This window comes from Panthera uncia, chromosome D2, assembly GCF_023721935.1.
Source record: "Panthera uncia isolate 11264 chromosome D2, Puncia_PCG_1.0, whole genome shotgun sequence".
Lineage (NCBI taxonomy): Eukaryota > Metazoa > Chordata > Mammalia > Carnivora > Felidae > Panthera > Panthera uncia.
Window position 1 is genome coordinate 10,723,907 of NC_064818.1, and position 24,289 is coordinate 10,748,195.

General features: G+C 38.7%; 1 protein-coding gene across 2 annotated transcripts in view; it reads right to left on the reverse strand.

Moving 5' to 3' along the window:
• RYR2 (ryanodine receptor 2) overlaps window positions 1-24,289 on the reverse strand; it is a 754,822-nt gene that overhangs the window by 133,804 nt on the left and 596,729 nt on the right. For both annotated transcript variants that reach the window (XM_049646094.1, XM_049646095.1), the window contains 5 exons: window positions 23,261-23,310; window positions 12,332-12,392; window positions 10,871-11,109; window positions 9,123-9,204; window positions 2,071-2,201 (listed from right to left, as the gene is read on the reverse strand). In XM_049646094.1, coding sequence (XP_049502051.1) covers window positions 2,071-2,201; window positions 9,123-9,204; window positions 10,871-11,109; window positions 12,332-12,392; window positions 23,261-23,310 — 563 coding nt within the window. The remainder of the gene's footprint in view (window positions 1-2,070; window positions 2,202-9,122; window positions 9,205-10,870; window positions 11,110-12,331; window positions 12,393-23,260; window positions 23,311-24,289) is intronic.

The following is a 24,289-nucleotide window of genomic DNA, read 5'->3' on the forward strand; positions in this document are numbered from 1 at the left end:
TTCAAGATTCCTCTTGAACCAACTCAGTTAAGCCGTTCTGGTATCCTCAATGAACACTGCATTTTTGTGCCCTCAGTGTTCTTTATTCTGAATTCTATCACATGTATCTACGGGTCTCTCCCGTACTGCAACTGAAACCCCCCTGAAAGAAAGAATCCAAGTCTAATACTTTCTTATGTCAAATCTCCCCCATTTCCCTCAGTGTATGTTGCAAACAATTACTTGTGCGATGGCTAAAACCTGAATGAAAGGGGATCTTTCAATTCAATTCCTTTACTTTGTTATGCAAAATGATGTGTTACAGAAACAAAAGCAGGTAAATTATCTGCTCTGTGTGTTTCCTTTTCTGCAATAAATAACAAATCTGCTTCATTCTGGATTCACAGCAAAAGGATTAATCAGTCAAAAATCCTAACTAAGACAACTTAGTAAGACAGGTTTACACAGAAGCCTAGTAGCTCAAATTCAACCATGTTTTACTATCTACAAATATATTGTGGCAATTATGCAGAGAAATATTGCTAACTCACATTCAACATATTTTGCCTTAGCTTCCTCTGTTATAGGAAATCAGAATTATAAAATGGGCAAATTAAATAATGACGATTCAAGGTTTTAAAAGATTCCTTACTTGATAAAAGGCATTATAAAACAAGTATAACCAGCAGATCCCCTCAAAACAGGAGTTACACAGAGAAATGATCTCATTAACAGAGAGGGATGCACTTGTGGACAACAAATAGTTCTTGCCTAAGTTTTGAGAACTCTTTAGGCTACTGGAAAGCAAATGAAATGCAGTATACGATATCAGACTTAGAAGAAATCAAACAAAAGAGTAATATGAGAGGACACCTACATAATGTTTAAGCCTACTAAATAATTCTAACAGGTTCTCACAGACCAATCCTTGAAATCATCAGCAATGGTCCTAAAAGCTTTTCAACTGGTGTAAGGGTTAAATTGTAGTGTAGGGCTAATGCTTAGCTTGAAAAATAACAGCTTTGTGTTGACACTGAAGGTTAAGAGATAACAGCCTTGCTTTGCTCTGGTAAACTATGCCTCATACCCTTGTAAATTAGGCTTCACCAATTAAGGAAACAAAAGTTCAAAGAAAAGAGCATCAGAGGCAGGGTCAAGGAGATCCACTGGTTGCAACTTAGAGGCAGAAAGTCTAAAGTAAACACCTCATTAGGCAACTGTTTCTAACTCATCTGGAACCTGTTTCTTTGTTCTGTTCCCAGGTGATGATAAAACGATGTGATCAGTTATAAAAACTCTGTACCCCGGCTGTTCGGGGCCGCACTCTTATCAAGAGTGTTGGTCCCGATCGGTTGGCCTTGCCTCTCATTGTAATAAACTTTGTTGTGACTGTCACTGGTGCCCGTAGCATTCTGTTTCAGGAGTCGTGTGGATGCAACACTGGGACAGTGGGAAAAATGAGCCTACCAACCCAGAAAAATAGATTTTCCCGAGTGAAAGACGATGCGGGGCATGACTACTTATAGATACCTAGTATGCATACAGACGTACATAAAAATCTTAAGAATACACATGCTAAGGTCAGATTTAAATTTGAGTCACTGATTAATTGTGTTTCAGATTTACAAGTTTTTTAAATGATAAAAATTGGACTAAACTGTGAGAAAAAAATCACTTGGAATTAATCTGTCCCAAGAAGACAGACACATCTGGTGAACCCAAACGAAACAAAACAAAAACCAATCTGAAGGGTACAAATCCATAAATATAATGAATAACACCCTCTGCTCGCTGTACCTAGGAGAGAGAACTGAATCAGAAATCAGACCGACCTATTTATTTCCATTTCTGCCAATTATTTTGTCTTAGGAGGGCTAATTTGAAGAAATTAAACGACTTTTCTTGCAGAGACACTATGGGGATAGTATACGACATTCCAGAGAATTCCAAATCATAACATTTAAAAACAAATAGCATTGGAGATAATAAATTGAAATGGTCCATGAAAAAAATCACTGTAGGAAAATACAGTAGATGTCATTACGTGTCAAGGTCATATCTCAAATACTGAACATGCTTCTTCTGCATTACCTGCTCTTTCTCGCGATGACTTGGTATTGTAGATAGAGTAGATGTTATGTTTGTCGAGATGAGTTTCCAAAAATGCGACAGGAAAGGCACCAGCAAAAGCAGCAAGACATTCTCCTAATGCAGAGCGTTGCCTGCAAGTGCAAAATGTTTGTTTTTTAGGTCTTCCAAGTGAATGAAGAAGTTACACTAAAGGCAACAAGTTTAAAACTAACGTTAGAGGGGCGCCTGGGTGGCTCAGTCAGTTAAGCTGACAGCTCAGAGCATGGAATCTGCTTCGGATTCTGTGCCTCCCTCTCTCTCTGCCCCTCCCCTGCTCATGCTCTGGCTCTCTGTGTCTCAAAAATAAAAATAAAAAAAAAAAACTTAAAAAAAATTAAAAACAAAAAAACTAACATTAGAGGGATAATAATCACGCAAATAATAAAAGTAACCCCCAAATCCAATTTCTACATTGCAAAACATCATCTGCTTTCAATAGCAAAGTCTCCACCATTTAAAAACAGCTAAATCATCCGTTAGTTTAAAAAGAAGTTAAGGGGTGCGTGGGTGGCTCAGTCAGGGGAGCATCTGACTTTGGCTCAGGTCATGATCTCACAGTTCGTGGGTTTGAGCCCTGCATCAGGCTTGCTGCAGTCAGCTCAGAGCTCACTCCAAATCCTCTGAACCCTCTCTCTCTGCCCCTCCCCTGCTTGTGGTCTCTGTCTCTCTCTAAAATAAATAAAACATTGGGGCATCTGGGTGGCTCAGTCAGTTAAGTGTCTGACTTCAGCTCAGATCACGATCTCACGGTTTGTGAGTTCCACCCCTGCATCGGGCTCTGTGCTGACCGCTCAGAGCCTGGAGCCTGCTTCTGATTCTGTGTGTGTCTCTCTCTCTGCCCCTCCCCTGCTTGTGCTCTGTCTCTCTCTCAAAAATAAATACATCCATATTTTTGAGACATTTAAAAAAATACATAAAACATTAAAAAATAAGTTAAAACATTATAGACCAAAATAACAAGAAAAACCCTGTCAAATCCCCCCCATGAGTCTGGACATTTCTTTTGCTTTGCTTCCTTTTTTTACATCTTCTTTTTTTAAACATAATGACCTACTGAGGAAGAATTCTTACTAGGTGAATAAACATTAAAAAAAAAAATAAAGTAGTGATACCAACACACTAATACAATTTTCTGAAAATTTACTAAGTAATTTCAAGGTAGCTATGAAATATTAAGACATAATATATACCAAAAACTATTAATAACACTTAAAATTGATTCATTGTTTTTAAGGGAAGGAAGAGGTTGAAGGAATCATTCTGGGATCAATTGATTCAGGGCAGTTCATGACTCATGGCTCCCCCTGCCAGTGACATAAATTCTCACTTTCCTGGGGCCCTTGGGTGGCTCAGTCCATTGAGCGGCTGACTTCAGCTCGGTCATGATCTTGCGGTCCGTGAGAGCCCCGCGTCGGGCTCTGTGCTGACAGCTCAGAGCCTGGAGCCTGTTTCAGATTCTGTGTCTCCCTCTCTCTGACCCTCCCCCATTCATGCTCTGTCTCTCTCTCTCTGTCTCAAAAATAAATAAACGTTAAAAAAAAATTAAAAAAAAATTCTCTCTTTCCCTTAGCTACCTACATAATCCAAGGATTCGCTGGCACATGTTTATTAAATGTAGGACAATATGAGTTATTTCAGCATATTATGACCTCCTGAAATCACATAAATATTTTACTTTAAAAGTCCATAAAATCTATCTAATTAAGAAAAGATCATACAATTCTCTTTGGTAGCTTTAAATTCCTAATGGAAAAATATATGACTACATAAAATTAACAACGCCGAATAGTTTAATATTTTAATTAAAAATGACTAGACATTTAGTCAGCTAGGAGAAAATATCTCTTCATAGAATGACACTGAATAACTGAATAACACAGAGTTTAATTCAAACACTGAAAAACATTTTATTACTAAAAATAATTTAGGATAGCAAGAAATCACAAAGGGAACAGGCTTTGATTCAGACAGACCTGAGTCCCAAACTTATTCCTGATACTCGTATCACTTTAGGAAAATTACTCTCTTTCTGTTTTGCTTTCCTTACCTAAAAACTGGGATGCAGAATTGCACAATTTCTGACACATAATAGGAGTTCAATAAAAGTTTGAAAATAATGAGAATATACTTAAAGAATTTAATAGCCTAAAATGTTTCATATATGACCCCAAAGTAATGAATTCTCTTACATCTGACTGGACAAGTCCTTTTATTTTATTAATAATACATGTGAACTATTTAATAATTTACTTTAAAATTTTGATTCAATTAGTAATTCTCAGACCAACTGTGATTATTCGTCTTTTGGAAATAGCAGGTTTTTTATATGATGCTTATTAAGATACCTACATTTTTCTCAGTACAGTGACACTCTTTCATTTTTTCCAAGATATCTTTTACTCATCTTTCAATCTTCATTACAAATTTTTTTTGATGTTTATTTATTTTTAAGAGAGACAGAGTGTGAGAGGGGGAGGTGCAGAGAGAGGGAGACACAGAATCCGAACCAGGCTCCAGGCTCCAAGCTATCAGCACAGAGTCCAACACGGGGCTCGAACTCACAGACCGCGGGATCATGACCTGAGCTGAAGTTGGACGCTCAACTGACTGAGCCACCAGGCACCCCACCCTCAATTTTCATTTTTATACTCTCCCCAAATGACTTTATAACTGCAAGAAAAATAAAAAAAAAAAATGTATCTTTTTTAGATCCTAACAAAAGAATCCCAAAGTTTATCAAGGAAAAACCAGAGGTAAAAAGAATAACAATGAGAGCACTGCTGAGGTTATGAGAGAGTTTGGATTACCAGATACTACAATGTATCATAAATGTATCATATGTTATGATACAATGTATCATAACAATTCAGGCTACATGGTACTGATCTAATAATTTAAAAAGTCAAATAACAGAACAAAATAGAGATTCTAGAAATATAACCTATTTAATCTATTACCACAGTACAGAATGAAGGTCTTATTTTAAATCAGTAGATAAAAGAAATATTTAATAAATCTTTCCTTTGGGAGGAGGTTGGGGGATGGGTGAACTAGGTAAAGGAGATCAAGAGGAATAAACTTCTAGATATAGATCACAGAGATGAAAAGTGCAGCATAAGGAATACAGTCAATAATATTGTAATAATGTTGTGCTGCGACAGATGGTAACTACCCTCAGAGTGCTCACCATGGTGTAATATAGGGAACTGTCCAGTCACTAAGCTGTGCACCTGAAACTAATATAACATTGTATGTCAACGACATTTCACTTAAAGATAAATACTTTCCACATGGAGGATGGTTTTAAAATTTAAATTTGAATTCTACATAACACCTAAAGAGAAACATGAAATTCAGATTCATTTCCAGTAAATTCCCCTCTTACTCCAGAGATGATCATTCCGGACATTCACTACTTTCCTCGAACTTCTTACATTTCTTTTCTCAATCATCACTTGGCTGAGGCATATTTCATTGAGAAAAATGGAAGCCAGGAGACACACACCTACTTATACCTGACTTACCTACTACCTGCTTTCTGTTGAATGGAGGAAAGTTCTGCGTTTCAAAACATTCTAAAACATACATTTCTGAACACCCCATGTCATTCATTCTCTTTAATGTGTGCTTACTGACCCATGATAAGCTGCCAATATTACATTCTTCACTTTACTTGTTTTGTTTTTTGTTCCTCATTAGGTCTAAGGTCTTTGAGAGTAGGGATCTATCTTGCTTATTACGGTTGTTATCACAGAACCTGGTGCTTACTAAATTTTTATTGAATGAGTAAAGGATTAAAAAGCTAAATGTAAACAACAAAAAGAATGAAAAACCTAAAAGGATAAGTTTTTTTTTTTTTTTAATGTTTATTTATTTTGAGAGGGAGAGAGAGAGAAAGTGCAAGCAGGAGAGGGACAGACAGGGAGACAGAGAATCCGAAGCAGGCTCCAGGCTCTGAGCTGCCAGCACAGAGCCTGATCCGGGGCTCGAACTCACTAACTGCGAGATCACGACCTGAGCTGAAGTCGGAGGCTCAACCGACTGAGCCACTCAAGTGCCCCAGAGATAAATATTTTAACTTCTAGCTGTTATGAGTGTGGTATCACTTTTCTAAAAATATTAAACTAAGAAGAATAAACACACTTGAAATAATTGACAGGTTATATAAAAAAAAATTCCCAGGTCATAAGATATTATCTTTACATAGTTTCATATAGAAGCACTATAAAGTTATAAAAATGCTATAAGTCACAAAGATGGGAAAAAGAACAGGCAAGAGGTTAATATTTGCTATAAATAAAATGGTTTTAATAGATAAAATTCATTACTAATCAGTAAAATAACGCATTAATAGAAAAATGGACAAGAGATATGAAAGGCAATTCATAAAATAAAGAAAAATGGCAGAGTAAACACAAAACAATGGCTGAGAAGTGGGAGTTACAGAAGTGCATTGGAAATTAACATTGGAGGGACGCCTGGGTGGCTCAGTCGGTTAAGCGTCCGACTTCACCTCAGGTCACGACCTTGGCAGTTGATGAGTTCCAGCCCCGCATCAGGCTCTGTGCTGATGGCTCGGAGCCTGGGGCCTGCTTCCGATTCTGTGTTTCCCTCTCTCTCTCTGCCCCTTCCCTGCTCATGCTCTGTCTCTCTCTGTCTCAAAAATAAATAAACATTAAAAAAAAAATTTTTTTTTGAAATTAACATTGGATCCCATTTTTAACTATTGTATTTTTAAATAGTAAAAAGAATAATAATCAGAAATGAGGAAAATGTGAGGAAACAAGGCTTTTCTTGTAAACTTGACAGTGTCAAGTGAATCAATTTTCTGGAAAAACAGTGAGATGTTATCATGATCCTTTAATATATGCCTATTCTTTAATCTGTAACTAAAATAAACTGAACTATAACTAAACTGAGACAAAAACTAAACTATAACTAAAACAAATAAAATTAAATATATATAGATTTTATATATATTTAAATACATATACATAAATAAATAGAAAACTATGAACGGAGATTAACATCACTTATGGAAATGAAAAAAACATTCATTTTTCAAAAATGAGGTAACAATAAATTATAAAACTCCCTCAGTATAAAATATTTGAAGCCCTAAAAAATCATATGAAAAGAGATTAACTGAAAATATAGGTAGGGGCGCCTGGGTGGCTCAGTCGGTTAAATGTCCGGGTGTTGACTTTGGCTCAGGTTAAGATCTCATGGTCTGCGATTCGAGCTCCCCATCAGTCTCTGTGCTGGCAGCACATAGCCTGCTTGGATTCTCCCTTCCTCTCCCTCTACCCCTCCCCTGCTTGTGTGCTCTATTTCTTTCTCTCTCTCAAAATAAAAAAAAATAAATAAATAAAGTTAATAAAATATGTTTTAAAGAAAATACAGGTAGGGCGCCTGGGTGGCACAGTAGGTTATGCGTCCGACTTCTGCTCAGGTCACGATCTCACGGTTCGTGGGTTTGAGCCCCACGTCGGGCTCTGGGCTGATGGCTCAGAGCCTGGAGCCTGCTTCCGATTCTGTGTCTCCCTCTCTCTCTGCCCCTCCCCCGTTCATGCTCTGTCTCTCTCTGTCTCAAAGATAAATAAACGTTAAAAAAAAAAAAAATTAAAAAAAAGAAAATACAGGTAAAAAATATTCAGAGTGAACTCAGTTGTCCTTTTATATGGATTAATTGTTCTAGCTCTATGTAGTTGCCACCCTATTTTAATTATTGATGCTTTATTTTTATTATTTTTAAGAACATATTTATCGAGAGAGAGAGAGAGAGAGAGACAGCATGAGCAGGGGAGGAGCAGAGAGAGAGGGAGAGACAGAATCCCACGCAGGGTCTGCACTGTCAGCTCAATCTCAGGAGTGGTGACATCATAACCCAGAGTCAGACCCTTAACTGACGAAGCCAACAGGCACCCCTACTTATTGATGCTTTGTAAGTTTTAACAGTTGGTAGGCCAGATGAGTGAGTACTCTTGCATTACCTTTTCCTCTCTCAAAATTTTATTGGCTAGTCTTGTGAGTCATTCTTTCAAATGAACTTTCAAATGAATTTCCCAAATTTCAATAAAAAACAAATTTCTTAAAAAACTTTAAGAAAACAAATTTTTTAAATGTTTATTTTTGAGAGAGACAGAATGTGAGTAGAGGAGGGGTAGAGAGAGGGAGACACAGAATCCGAAGCAGGCTCCAGGCTCTGAGCTGTCAGCACACAGCCCGATGCAGGGCTTTAACTCATGAACCATGAGATCATGACCTGAGCGGAAGTCAGATGCTTAACTGACTGAGCCATCCAGGCACCCCAAAACCCAAATTTCTACTTGAAATTGTATCATAGTAGATTAACTGGGGGAGAATTTACAACTTTTCAGTATTATTCCACTAGAATATCCTTTCACTGATTTATTTTATCAGTCTTCTCGCCAAATGTCATTTTCTTTAGTCTAGCCTTTAAAAAAAACTGTCGTCTTTTTCTTCTCTTTTTCACAGAAATCTTTTTACTGAAGTTGCGAGTGACCTCTTATTTTAAAATTCAGTGGGACACCTGAACTTGACCTGTCCACATCATCTGAAGATCTCTTCATCTTGAATGCGAAAACATGAAAAATAAAGCTGGTTTTAGTAACTGCCTATATTCATGCTTAATTTGCTTTTCAGATACATATGAGGAATTCTTCTAGCAGATTCCTTCATAAACTGGACTCATAAATGCTCTGTTTAATCTTTACATTGAATATGGTCTTTACCATTAGTGCTTTACGTTTTGTTTTGTTTTTTTTACATAACTTGATCGACTTTTATTGTATCAATTCAAATTTAGCTTAAAGATTGTTCAATTACTCCCAAGGAATTCAGTATGTTGATCTCGTTGTTTAGTGTATAACTAAGGAAAAAATGATAAAGCAAAGACTTGAAATAAATGGTTGTAACACTTGAAACAGAAGTTAGTTTTAACATAAGTTAGTTTTAACACTTGAAACACAAAGTTAGTTTTAAAATCTTACCTTTCCACATAAATACTTTTGCTGGTTCCCAAAGCATATAAGCTAGTCAGAATTCTATAACATGACACCTGTACATCTTCCACTAAATAAAAATAAAAACAGAACAAAAACACTTGTTATTTATACACTGTCTTAAGAAATTTTAGAATAAAACCAAAATTCCATATTGAGGGCATACTTATGTTTTAGCATTTTTTAAAAAAATAAAAATTAGGGGTGCCTGGTTGGCTCAGTCGGTTAAATGTCCGACTTCAGCTCAGGTCATGATCTCGCAGTTCGTGAGTTTGAGCCCCACGTCGGGCTCTGTGCTGACAGCTTGGAGCCTGGGGCCTGCTTCAGAGTCTGTGTCTCCCTCTGTCTCTGCCCTACCCCTGCTCATGCTCTGTGTCTCTCTCTCTCAAAAATAAATAGACATTACAAAAAATTGTTTTTAAAGCAAAATTAGAACAAATAGATATGTAAAATGAAATAAAAAAATATTTCTCAAACAAAATTCGTTTCTTTAAGGAGCTGAAAGCATTCTACGGAATGGACTATAATTATTCAGAACATTCTCAGGAACATTTTAAAAATAATTTTTCTGCAGATGGAAGAAAAAAAGATTTCTTCAAGAATAAAATTAAGCACAAGAATATTTGGGAAGGTCAGGCAGATTGTGTCTCCTGTTTTGAAGGTATATAAAGACTGTGTCTTTTATTTCAACACCTAAGTGAACAATGAGAGTGCTGGAGGAGGTCGTGAGTTACTTGTTTTTGACCTGACATTCAAGGCATCGGGAAGCCAATCTTAGAGAGAAGCCAGAAACTAAAATAAAACCTTATAGGTGATCTATGACCCGACAAGGCATGTTTAAAAGGCAAGAAAGAAAATCTAAGAACCTTGGCTTTCTAATCCCAACTCTTCTAGTATTTCCTGGAGAATGTACCATGACATGAATGGAGAAATCATCCTTGTCCTCCGGACCTGGTTCCGTGTCCACACTGCACTGCAGTGCTCCTACAATGGCTCAAGGACATGTGCTGCGAGTAGCGGCTGTGTTATCCACTGAGTAACACAGTGGTTTTCACACACAGCCGTACTCCACTGGGAGACCTACAAGGTGGGGAGTCTGAGTAGGCATGTCTTTAAGACCCACTTAACAAGGGCTTACATCTCTCACGCTCAACATCAGTAGGAGGGTCGGAAATTGGGACAGGTCGCATATCATTGTGTTTCGCATTGCTACTAGCATTCTGTGGATATTTTTAATAATTATGGAAATCTATGCAAAAATAGCCGATTAAATCCATAAAAACAGACCAATACCTACAAATAGAAAGCGTGTGAGCCACTGTAGTAGGCCAATTGTTTAGCCACGGACTTTGTCAGGATTACAGCTTGTAGAACAATGTGCACTGACTCAGACGTAATCGGAAAACAATGTGGCACATCCCGTGGTCAAACGGCATTAGAAAAATTCCATGGAAGGAGGGAACAGAGAAGCAGTAAAATTTGGAACCTGCACTCGAACAAGGTGGAAATGACTGCCCACCACCACTACCTTCTGGTCCCTTCTGTGAATGCATGTGATTCAGTGATCTACCTCTCTAAGAATGGTTTCTGTAACTCAAATGTCAACCGAGTGTTCTGGGGGCAAAAAAAAAAAAAAAAAAGAGTGCATTTCAATGGATAAGCAGCGCTTGATGGGGCTTTTACAATTTCTCATTGTACCATTAGATAGTGAAAGTCTAAGGAATAGGTTTACATACATATTAGATCTTCTCCGAACTGATGCTGGCCAATATGCTCAAATAATGATGACAGCATTGGCAACAGAGCCACCGTGGTATAATTGATAATCTGAGTAACACCTTTGGGTTGGTTTCGGGTGTGGGTGAACTGGCCCTGCTTGAGATTCTCCATCGTCTTCTCCAGATCCTCCGCCGCATTGTCCAGAAACGTTCTGAGCGCACTTTTAACACTCTCCAGGCCAGTCTTCATGACGGTCCTAGCAATGAGAGAAGGGAGAACAGACACCTTGCAAAAGGACCAAGTGGAATTAGAAATAACACATGCTTCTACTTTGGTTACTCATCCGTGACTTTCACTCAGCCGATTACTTCAATTCACCCTCAATAAACGTTTTCAACGTACTCGAATTTACAGTAATATATTGCTCTGCGAATGCATAACCTTTCCCAAATGTCTTCACCATCAACTTAATGAGGGCCCAGATCAAGAGGCAGCGCTCATGCTCTGTATTTTCTAGCAATTTTGAGTATTTGTTTCATAATGAGCAAAACACAGGTTTTGAGCCAGCCAATCCCCAAATCCAACACAACCGAAACGGTTTCTGAGGCAACGGCTGTGAAAGAAACGTTGAATCCCTGCTACGCCAAGTCATTAAATGATGTAAATGTTTTAGGAGTGAAGTGTAACCATCAGCTAAATGAGCCTCTAAAGGCTGAACTTTGTACAGAAGTGACCCCCTAATGCCACTATTTCTAGTAGGAAATGAAGGGATCTAATAGCATCTACTTTTTTCATTTATTATACAAAACACCTCAAGTAAAATTTTAAAGGCAAAAATAAAGGACCCGAGAGTATCATGGGATATTCTCTGTAGGAGACATGGAGGAATTTTTATTTAGATCTATCCTGGATAATAAGTGAAATAAATGTATGACTTAAAGGCTGAATCACTCCTGCGAGATACACGGACTTGGTATTGAGGCAAACGATTGGGTTTCCGGTCCTGTGGCTAGGAGGGCAGAGTAGAAAGTACACGGACTTGGGAACTGGCCTACTTCCACACTTACTATGCAATCTTAAGCTTCACTTCGCTCATCTGTAAAATAAGAATAAAGCTCATGTCCTTATAAAGCTAAATGTTATCACAAGTGTGGAACACAAGTTACCACACCTAGAAGCTACTGAGACCTCTGAAGTTGCAGCTTACCATCATCTTTACTTGACATGATACATTCCCGTTTCGACCTTCAGTTACATACCTAGCTGCTACAGACATTGCTTGAAATTTAAATAACGATATATATATATATGATCACAAAAATAACAGAATGCCATTTATTAGTAATTTACAAAATACGTTTTCACCCACAAGCATTTATTACAATTCCAAACACTGAAATCAAGAGACAAGGTATGTCTTAATATTCTTTTAAGTGTAGCACTGTTACGCTCACTTAGACAAAAACGTATCCATTTACCTTGCATCCAAAGTCTGACCCAAAATATGAAGACAGTTGACAATTGATGTGGCATCATTTCCTAAAGAGCAAACAAAATGCTATATAAATTGCCCGGAGGATTTCTCAGCGACCTTTTCTGGTAATATTTGTGTACCAAAAATTAGTCAACAGTACAACCCAACAGTAACTCAATTAACAAGATTTTTTGATAATCAAGTTTAAAATCATGCGGTTTTTCTGCTCGAAAGTGGTTATGCAAATGTAAGTAGAAAAGCAATAAAGCATGTTTCATCAAATAGCTGACATACTCGAGAAGCATTCAAAGCACTGTGCCAGGCTGAAGTGTTTTAACTGAACTCTTCAAATACAGTCACCTCCCCATATTGGCTCATCTTCCTCCTAAGTCATAATGTGTATCAACTTTTTAAAATCAGCTCATATCCTTTCTGAAACGAGATGGGCTAAAAGTCCCATAAATAAATTGAATTCCTTTGCAATTACCCAAGCGTCTCTGCTTTCTTATTCCATTCAACTGCATTAGGATGAATTATTTTGCCCAAGTGTTTTTGGCCTTCGGTGAAACCGAGCCACCAAACTATCACATAAATAAGCATCAGAAGCTGAAGAAGTTAAATCCTACCCTTCTCAGATATTTGAAATGGGGATGGCTTTTCTTGAAAGATGACATTCACCCATTTTAACTGTGTATTTTACCAGAAAGTACGGAAATATGAATTATGAATTACTGTACCTATTTTACTTTGTGATGAAGATACATAATAGCAAAGAAATAAAAGGATGAATCCAAAGTTACAAAGTAATTTGGCCACTCACAATACAGCTTGCCATTATCGCTTCCTCATTTTATAGTTCCCTATTTATAATACATACAGTCATTTCCCGGGTCCTGAGGTCTGAATGTACATTTTTACTAACATTTGAGTATGTTGCATTCTTTAGGCAAAAAAAAAAAAAAAAAAAAAAAAAAAATCCTAATATATATGAAAATTAACAACTGCCTTAGAATCTGGATAAGACAGTTTAGTGATATGATATACATAAGAAAAAAGAAAACTAAGGTGTTCATTGCTAGAGTCTGAGTTCTTTGATAAAATGTTCCATTCATCTCGTGCTTTGATTCTCAGAATTTCTGGTAATAATGAAGACAAAATCAGCAGAAAGGCAGAATTTGTTATGTCCCTGTCTATTGATTAGTAGGGCTTTCCCTGCAGCCCATGGAAGTATTACTCATTTAATTATTCATTCACTCAATAAATACATGTCAAATACCAGGCATTCTGAAACTTCCAGTTATAAGTGAAACAGAGTTCTCATGGTACTTGCATTTTAATGGAGGACACAGTTAATAAAATATTAAGAAAAAAATCAATATGAACCTAATACCAGGCTACAGTAAAATCTATATATTTATATATATTAATTATATAACTATATATATAGTTACACACACACACACACACACATACATATATCAGAGAATAGGGATAAGAGCAACTGGATAGGGTAATAAGGTGAGTGGTCACAAGGCTCTAAGAAGGTGGCATTTGAGCAGAGATTTGAATGAACAAATCATGCCTGTATCTGGGAGAAGGGCCCAGGCAGAGGGAACAGCATGTGCAAAGGCTCTGAGGCAGAAAATGAAGCTGGTGTTCCACGTAAGGCAGTGAAGGTGGCTGATGTGTGATCAAGATTCAGGGGAAAGAAGGGGGGTATGAGGTAGAGAGGAGGGGACCGGCCAGGTTTTGCAATTAGAGCAAGAGGTCCGATTTTTTTTTTTTTTTCAGGTGCAATAGAAAATATCCTTAGGTTTTGAACAGGAAGGGTTCTGGTTTCTATTTTAAAAGGACTAATTCACACTGTGCGAAACTCTGGAAGGGCAAGAGTGCAAGCCAGTTAGGAAGCTGCTACAGTCAATGACACTGAATTTGCATTAGGATACCAGCAGTGAAGAAGTTAAGAATTCATTTTCAGCCTTCGCTTATGGACTGAACGTGAAATGAGACGGATAGGAATCAGGGATAACTCCAAAATTGGGTGAGCACTTGTATGAGCAGTTGGGTGAACGGTGGTAAGATTTACTGAGGTAGAGAGAGCACAAGACAGGAGCAGAATGAGGGAGCTAGGGGCAGTGCGATCTGCTTCAGGCAGGTTCAGCGTGATGGGCCTATTAATGTCAGGTAGAGATGCAGAATAGGCTGCCGGTGCACAAATCTGGAGGGCAGAGAACACAGCTGGGTTGGAGCTACACATCTGGGCCCCATAAGCATACAGGTACTTTGAAAAATCATGGGCCTGAATGCAATTGGCCAGCATGTGCATAAATACAGAAGAAAAAAAAGGTCTCAGGGCCTCCAATGTTTGGAAGTGTGAAAGATAAGGAGGAGACGGCCCAGAAAATGAGAAAGAGAAGGCCCAGGAGAGAGAGGGGACACAAGGCAACGTGTGAGACTCTAATGGAAGTTATTAGTTAGCCCCCAGTCAGAGAGGCTGGCCCCTCACTCTTCATCCTAAAACTCAGTTCTTTTTCCCTTTCCCTTCCAGCCTGCTGTCTCCTCCTATAGAGGACCAGTGTTTGTACTTTGAGCCTTTTCCAAAGGAGTGGCTGGGGTATTGCAAACCTCCATTCATTATGAACTCGTGAGGCGGGATTTCTGTTCCTGGTGTAGGCCAGCCCCGAGAATAGTGTCCGGCAAACAGCAGGTATTCAGTGAAATCTTGTGGGCTGTGAAGAATAGGAAATAGTACCAGTGGCCAGACAAGTTCTGGGGGTCAGAGGAAAATGCATAGGGCGTATGGGAGATTTCTGTGATTGTAGAGTAACCCACCATAAGCTCTGGGAATACTCCATATTAGACGCAGTATAACTTTGAATGGAAACATCTCCGTGTAAAAAAAAAAAAATGGTGGGGGGAGGCCCCTAAGGAATGTAGAAAAAGTACAAATTGAATCTTCAACATCTTGTTGGGCAGACCACGCAAAAGCATCAATTCTACCAGCAGGGGTAGAGGCCTAGCTTATGATTAGTTTTGATGAGGTAAAGCATGTAGCAAGAGCTTTAAATAAGATAAGAACCCCGTGCACCCCGCCCTTCTGAAGGCTCTCTGGATCGCCATCACCAGAAATGTCAATCACACTATCGGTAAGAACAAGAAAGGCTAGTGACAGTGGAGTAAGATGATAAAATTCTAAAGCGATGATTGTATTTTCATGTATTTAACTATATGTAATTCCTTCACTACTCGGACTACAATAAAAACCAAAAGTTTGATATTTTCCAGCTTATGCTCTTTCAAGGTCCAAACTGCTTCCCTTGTCTTCAAACATAGCTGACCAACACTTAAGGAAACACCCGTGAGTTAGTTGCCTACTTGTCTCTGAGGCTGTGTGTTCCCATCAGTGCGTAAGCATGAAAGGTACGTAACTAAAATCATAACCTATACCTGAATCTGACAGCAAGAGACAGCAAGCGTTTGGTTTTTACAATGATTGTACCAACTCATAAAACACGACAACTCTCTAAATAAAAACAACAAAGTTAAAAGAGGTTAGAGTCAAAATATTCTTTTTGTATCTTAATCTCAATTTGTTTTGTGGTTTTTAATATAAGGTTCCTGTAAGTCAGGAGTTTTCAATGTTATTCAAAATCTGACGTGTGGTGTCCTGCTTCTGTTTTGTAATCTGATGTTTCGAGTCACTGGGAAAGCAGTGACAGACTTTCTAATTTTTATTCTTCATCCTCACTTGTCTCCCGTGGCTCTTGACACAATACCTCATTGTGTTCGCTTCTTTGAAGAAACGATTAATCTTGGCAGAATCCTCATTAATAATGTGAAATAAAACTATGCTAGAGGCACAAATTTCTCTCAAAATGATGAGGGGATAAAAAGAGACTGAAAAGGGCCAATGACTTCATTACTTCCGAAGTCTGTGACACTGAACAGAATAAAACTATTGAAACTTTAACCTAGTGAGAAGTTTTAGTTAAACTGAAAATGTATTTTAGATAATTACATATTCTATTTATTTACCCCGAAGTAAGTACATTCTCTCAAAGTGGTATGTTCAAAGAAAAGAAATAGCTGTTATCGCTCTAATACTATTTTCTGATACTATTTTCATGATAGGTCTCTAATTCTGTCGTTTCTCACCTATTTCTTCACAAGAAATGCGTTATTTTTTACATAGCACATAAAACAAGTTAAATCCAGGAAACTCTTGCCTTTGCTATGTATACTGTCATGAAACAACAGAACTGTTACTCTAGGGAAAGACCTTAACAATATTTTAGTGATTTCAACAATACTCAGCAAAAGCAGCACATTGCGCATAACTGAACTATTAAATTCCCAGCATAATGACATGTCCAACTTTCAGATATGCACTATCCTCAGAGACCCTGAGTGCTTTAAGTAATTTTCCTTTCATTATGTGTCCCATTAAACACAAGCACGATCTGAACCTTCTTAGGGATAATACGTACCTGTACTAGTTTTCTAATATCTCCTGATAACAAGAGAGCAGTCCTCATTTTAAACACTTGAATGGGTTTTGGGGGTGGGGAGATAACAGATGGGTCAACGTAAATTTAACACATTAATTTGTTAATCAGGGAGAGATACCAACTGATAGAATCTACTGTATCACTTTACTATTGAAACTCTGCAAACATAACATTAAGATTTACACAGCAGTTTAAATCAGGCATCTCTTGGGGCGCCTGGGGGGCTCAGTCGGTTGGGCGTCCGACTTCAGCTCAGGTCATGATCTCGCACTCCGTGAGTTCCAGCCCCGCGTCGGGCTCTGTGCTGACAGCTTGGAGCCTGCTCCGGACTCTGTGTCTCCCTCTCTCTCTGACCCTCCCCCATTCATGCTCTGTCTCTCTCTGTCTCAAAAAATAAACGTTAAAAAAAAAACAACTTTTAAATCAGGCATCTCTTCCTGGGGGGAGAAAACCCAACATTTTAACAAGAACTACTACTGCTTCTTTTAAATATGTGACAATACTTACCCTACTTAACATCCCTGCGGCTAATACTGGAGTCAAATTAATGACGTGCCACATCGGGTTCTAGGGTCACTGAGGACAAACCAGAGGAAATTTTGGAGTACTATGCTCAGTTTTGGAGTGTTTGCTTGATTCCAGGCATTCCTAAAAATGTCTCCGCTATCAGATTAGGAAACTCTCCAGCTCTCTGGACAATCTGCTATCTCACTAATACGTGAACAATTTACCAGGAAGTGTGAAAGTAGAAAAGGCCTCTGAATGATAACTATTTTGTGCCTTCTCAAATAGTTCCTCTAGGTGAAAGGATCGCGGTTGGCTGGGCTTAATGATCTTGTTTGAATAGTCATTAATTATGCATTACTTCCTCTTCAGTGTAAGTGCCCTAAGTGGTTTCTTGGACACCTTAAGAAATAAAAATATATATATATGTGATTCTAATGAAATGTGGGATAATTGGATACATTTTTCTTAATCATCTCATAAGCCAAAAAAAAAAAAAAAAAGGTAAAATTTCAGTTATTCTGAATGTAAGAAAATTCCAAATCAAGAGCCCTTATCTCTTTGTTCTAAGTGTCTGCTCTTCTCTTTTGGAATGTAGGCTTCCTAAAGGCAAGACCTAGTTGGTTCATTCCTTCAGTCACCTGACGTGGATAAAAGACCTACTATGTGCCAGGCTTCGGATACAACAATAAGCCCTCAGTGAGCCGAGAGGTTTGTGCCAGACAGGGATGTGACTCTGGGGACATGATGGAGGACAGGTACTCGAGTGAACAGAATGTTCTAAGAGTAGGGGGAGGGACTAAAATCAGGGAGGTTGGGGAAGGTTTTCCTGACAGAGTAGGTAATATTTGGGTTGAAATCTGAAGGGTGAGGTGAGCAGTTTACTCCACTGGGTGTGAAGGACTGGAGAGGAGACTTATGTCTGGGGACCCCATTCTAGTAGGCAATTACAGCAGGTGCAAAGACCCTGCACAGAAAGGGATATGATACTTTTAAGAAGCAGAGAGAAGGCCACTTAAGCTGAAGCATAGACAGCAGGCCACAACATGGCAGGGAAGGTGGATGGAGGGGTACTTAGGGGATAGTCTATGAAACACTAATGTGGCCAGATTCAGAAATTTTCTTCTCAAGAAAAGGGAAGCCACCGAACCTGCAGGAGAGCGATAGGAAAGACAGGATTGTGGGGAGACCCGACTGCTGTGGAGCACACTTTGGAAGAGCAAGAGGGGATTCAGGGAGAATGGTCAGTTTGTTCCGAGAGGACAGACGACCGATGCCTGGACCGGCCTCAGATGGTCACAGTGGAGAAGCGCAGAGATGTTCATTTTCCTATTCTCACACCCTGAAAGGATGACCCCACACAGCAGAGCACAATAAATGTTGATTGATGGAGTGCCTGGCGGGGCTCGGTCAGTTAAGTGTCTGACTTCGGCTCAGGTCGTGATCTCCTGGTTCATGAGTTCGAGCCCCGCGTCAGGCTCTGAGCTGTCAGGGCCTGGAGCCTGTTTCAGATTCTGTGTCTCCCTCTCTCTGCCCCTCCCCTGCTCATTCTCTGTCCCTGTCTCTCTCAAAAATAATTAAACATTAAAAAAATTTTTAATAAAAATTAAAAATAAATATTGAATGAATGCATCAGATGAATGCTATTAAGGCATTAGATTGTATTTTATTATTATTCATCTCACATATAAAAATAAAGCCCTTATGAAGTGCTGATTTGCATACACCTGTGGCACCACGGTTGTCCCTGTTGGAGGCTTAGTTACCAGATTCTGCTTCCTTTCCAACTGACCGAAAGGCTTAAACAGGCTGTAGCAGGAGGACTTATGTATTTTCTACCATCCTTGGCATTTGTAATCAGAATTTCCACTTAGCAAAAGTGAGCAAAAATGGTGGGATGAAAAAGCAATATTTCATTAGTTGGCAATGGGTCCTTGAAAATGGCAAACGGGATTCCCATCACTTCTCAACTTGCCTGGGTCCCGTCCATGTCCTAACCAATTTTCTTAAATACAAGAGTACACCAACTTATAATCACTAACGAGGATGTCAGAATTCAAACAGGAAGACTATATATATGTATATATATATATATATATATATATATATATATATAATGAAGATACTAATTTCTTCATTGTTATATTTTTCCATAAAGCATTCTAATGGATTCATCAGAACTACTGTTCTGTGGGGAATAGGGCCTGTTTCTGCTTTTAAAAGACTTAGCTTTTTCAAATATAAAATGAAACGGTTTAAATGCCTCAAAAAATATATATATGAAGCATAAAACGTTTTGTACTGATGGTCTCTTTAGTTCTTAAATAGTGTGCCTCAATGTAGAGAATGCATTTTTAAGTCGATAAAAGATATACACAAATATAGAAGTCCAAATGTGGGGAATCTTCAATTAATCAGAAAAGTCCTTCAACTACAGATGAAGTTTGGAAGTATAACAACAATTTAATTTGGCAGCCAGCTTGGAATAAAGAGTCCCTTACTCATCAGATCCTGAACTCACCACAATCACTACCACCAAGATGAATATTTTGTCTCTTGGTATGAATATTCCCCTTGTGTCTCCAAACACACCTTCCTGACATGTTGAGAGTGTGTCTTTCTACATCTTTACTTCTGGTCATCGCTCCTAAGACACAAAGCCCGGGCATTCCTTTGTCAACCTCAACTTTTAACTGTCTTAATCTGTCCTTAGCTTAAGTCATAAACAGTTTGTAAATTTAAAGCAGTACAGTAAAAACCACTTTGATCATCAGCGTATTGTCTACCAGAATTTGGAAAAAAAATGATACCATGTTAGAGAAGGGAGAAAGGAAAAAATCACAGATAATATGACTATAAAGGACCACGATGTATGTGTGTGTGTGTGTGTGTGTGTGTGTGTGTGTGTACATTAGGTCTCTCTCTTTAGGGAAATCCACAATGGCAGAACTGATACATCAAAAATAAATAGTTGGTATACCACTTCGACTTCATTCTGGAAATGGGTAAATTATAAAGGCTTAATTGTGCAGGTACTTTAAAGAGCCAAGTCCTCTAGGTTCCCCTAGGAATCCCCTAGGTTTGAAAGCTGTTAAGACTGCAGTTTACATAATCCTTCAACATTCATTATCTTACATTTGATCAGCTATGCACAACTGATCTCTAAGATTAGTATTGATTGTGACCCAGTTTAAAAATGGAAAAACAGGGGGTGCCTGGGTGGCTTGGTCGGTTGAGCGTCCGACTTTGGCTCGTGTCATGATCTCATGGTTCGTGGGTTTGAGCCCCGCGTTGGGCTCTGTGCTGACCGCTCAGAGCCCGGAGCCTGTTTCGGATTCTGTGTCTCCCTCTCTCTCTCTGCCCCTCCCCTGTTCATGCTCTCTCTCTGTCTCAAAAATAAATAAATGTTAAAAAAAGAATTTTTTAAAAATGGAAAAACATGGGGTGCCTGGGTGGGTCAGTTGGTTAAGCAGCTGACTTTGGCTTAGGTCATGATCTCACAGTTTGTGGGTTTGAGCCCCGCGTCGGGCTCTGTGCTGACAGCTCAGAGCCTGGAGCCTGTTTCAGATTCTGTGTCTCCCTCTGTCTCTGCCCCTCCCCTGCTCACGCTCTGTCTCTGTCTCAAAAATAAACAAACGTTAAATTTTTTTTTTTAAAAATGGAAAAACAAAAACAAAAACAAAGGTTCAGAGAAATCAAGTCTCTCGTCCAAATCATTCAGCTGGTCTAGTTACAAATAAAGCATTAATATCTAGGTTTTCCGACTTGAAGCCCACTATTTTTCTGGGACATCCTACTAGAGTCTAAAGCCAGGTTGTAACAGTCATGCGTAAAGGTGATACGGAGAACACTTAAAGATTCTAATAACTTGACAAGACTGTATTAGAAAACAAAGGCCTCCTGAAGTTCGTATTATTGTATAGGCAAATGCCAAAACAAATTTGAAACCCTGAAAACAAGAGACGCTAGAATAATATAAAGAAGACACACACAAGTACGCTTTTGAGGTAAAGTAGCTCTCCAGTAAATTCCTGTTAAAAATAAAAATAATAGTATTTAAAGGCTACAGGATTTAAAATACAATGCCTAAATGGAGTATCAGCATCATGTAGGGTTGGTATGAATGTTAAAGTCTGGCTTGTCTGCATGGAGAGGTAGTACAAGTTTCATCAATGCATTTATCTTCAATTACTAGTCCCTTAAGAAACATAGGAGATTAAAGAATAGGCAAAATTTATCCACAGTAAAAGAAGTCTATATGTAGTGCCTTTGCAGAGGTTATAAACCGGAAATGGCACAAGGGAGGCTTCTGGGGTGCTGGAAATGTTTTATGTCTTGATCTGAGCAAATGGACATGTATGCGTGGATGGAAAATTTCAACAAACTGTATCATCAGGCTGTCTTCAAGATTTGTGTACTTTGCTCCATATATGGAACACCTCAGAAAATTTTTAAAAGAAATTATAGTGAAATATAAACTAAGAAGCCAAGAATTTACAGTAAGAACTTAGAAACAGCACAACGGAAATATTACCATGCTCATCAGGAAGAATGTAAACACTGCCCTTGAGAAAAGGGGTCCCCATCAGAGCGATACAGACTAAGACAGCACTCTCGGAAGACAAATGGAGGACACTTGAATCCACTGTTGTTACAAGAAAGTTGAAGAGTTTCTAACAATTCTGTCTGCACAATGTTCATACAAATTTTTCTATGTCGAGGAAAAGTCAAACAAAAATCAGCCAACTAGAAATTACTTTGAAGAGATTTTGCCCAATGATGTGGCACAACTTAAATATGAATGCAAAAACTCGGGCAATTTAAATGAAATACAGGGGCGCCTGGGAGGCTCAGTTGGTTAGGCGTCTGACTCTTAGTTTCAGCTCGGGTCATGATCTCACGATTCCTGAGTTTGAGCCGTGCGTTGGGCTTTGTGTTGACTGTGCAGACCCTGCTTGGGATTCTCTCTCTCTCTCTCTCTCTCTCTCTCTCTCTCTCTCAAAATAAATAAGTAAATAAACTTTAAAAAATATTCACTGTGTCTTATATAGAAATGACTTAACCCTTAGCGTTTCCTGTGAATGGAACTGAACTTACATCTGTATCAGTACACTAAATATTTCATTACTAAAATCACCCCAACACTGTCTCAAAACCGGCAGTGCACAGAGCTAAAGTTTGCTTTTGTGCTTTACAAAAGCAGATGCAGGAAATGAAAACACAAATTCTGCCAGCTGCTCTGGAGTCCTAAAGCCCCACGGCAAGGACAATCTGTGGCATGTGGGTGACTGCCCTGCATGGCTGTCCAAAAGCAGGTGCGCGGTGTGTGGACTTCAGTCACGCGAATTCTCAGACACAAACGAAAGCTAACTATGGGGTGGGTGATGCTAGAAAAGTCACTTCTGCCACGTGAGGTCCTTGCCTCACTGCCTCTACCATGAAGCTCCAATGTCTGGAATGCAGTCAACATGCAAATCTGTAGTCAAGAGCATTAAAAAAAAAAAGAAGAAGAAGAAGAAGAAGAAGAAGAAGCGCAGTTAAAATTTTTTTTCTGATTTATGACAGCTCATTCTTTAATCTATCAGAAACAGACAAATGAATTCAAGGGCCCAGTTGCACTTCACCCCTCCGAAATAAAAGATGGCAGAAGCCGCCATGTCCATTCATTTTCTCTTTCATAACACAACCTTTTGATTTTCAAATGTGCTTTGGACCAGCATAAAAAAGTTACAGTCTTCAATTTCACCATAGAGAATGCTACTTACAAACGACCTCGAGGACCTTATCTTGGCCTATGACAACCATGCATGCAGCCATGCAAACATGCATTCATGCAACATAGCAGCACACAACACAGTGCAAAATTGGCAAAGAAAACCAAGTGATGGCCATGCTAGTATTTGTTGCAAGGGTCTCCTTACCAAATAGTGAAATCCTATGCCTGACAAGAACTCCAAGTTTGCAGAATAGGCTGAAGACAAAAGAAAAACAAAAGAGAAAGGGGGGAAGGGGGAGGGAAGATAGAAAAGACAGGGAGAAATTAAAATAAAATTAAAAAAAAAAGAAGAAAAAAAAGAAAAATAAACAGCTGATATATGAGCAGGAAAAAAGCAACATGATGTCACGCAGAAAGAATCAATTTTCTGAGCAGAATGTGGAGTAGAGGTATTAAAGAAAGAATCTTTGAGTGCATATCTTTAACAAACATGGTTAAAAAAGCACATATTATAAGTAAAGAAACCAAAAAAAATTTGAAAGCAAAGCTAATTAATATAAAAGCAATCTATATGAACCCCATAAGAATATGACTACTCAAATAGCACAAGGAAAACGCTTAAAATTTTATCTGCCCAAATGTACCACTGAAATTCTAGAATTTTTGTTGTTGTTATGGATTATTATTTAAACTCAGAAGTATGGCACTTGGGGCATGAAATGTCACTTTAAGGTTTAGTATGTTTATCATTTGAACTTTCCTTCTTTCCAACCGTGAGCATACCCCTCCCATATACACCAAAGCATCCAGTGAATTTGAACACAGTGAGGTAGAGATAGAATTTGAACAACTGATAATCACTCAGAAAAATGTTGCAGATGCAATAACTTCAAGGGTTCTTCACGCTAATGCTTGACTTAAGCCTATTTCTTATCTCCTCCAGAGCAAGTTTCTGGGCCACTGTGTTCCTGGGGATCGGCAGTGGGAGATCCCAAATAAGGGTGGCCTGCAGTCAGCAGGACAGCACTGATATGTACTAACTCTCACATGAGAACCTGGGAAAGACCTGCCATTGTCCCAGCTTGTCCCCAGGCTGCAGTCTGGCGGGCTCCTTCCAGGTCTTCTCAGGAATACCCTTCACTCCCTTCCCTGCTATACTCCCTTCTATCCATCCCTCAGGATTCAGCAACAGACATGTCTACTCCAACAAGCCTTTGCTAACACCCAGTGCTCC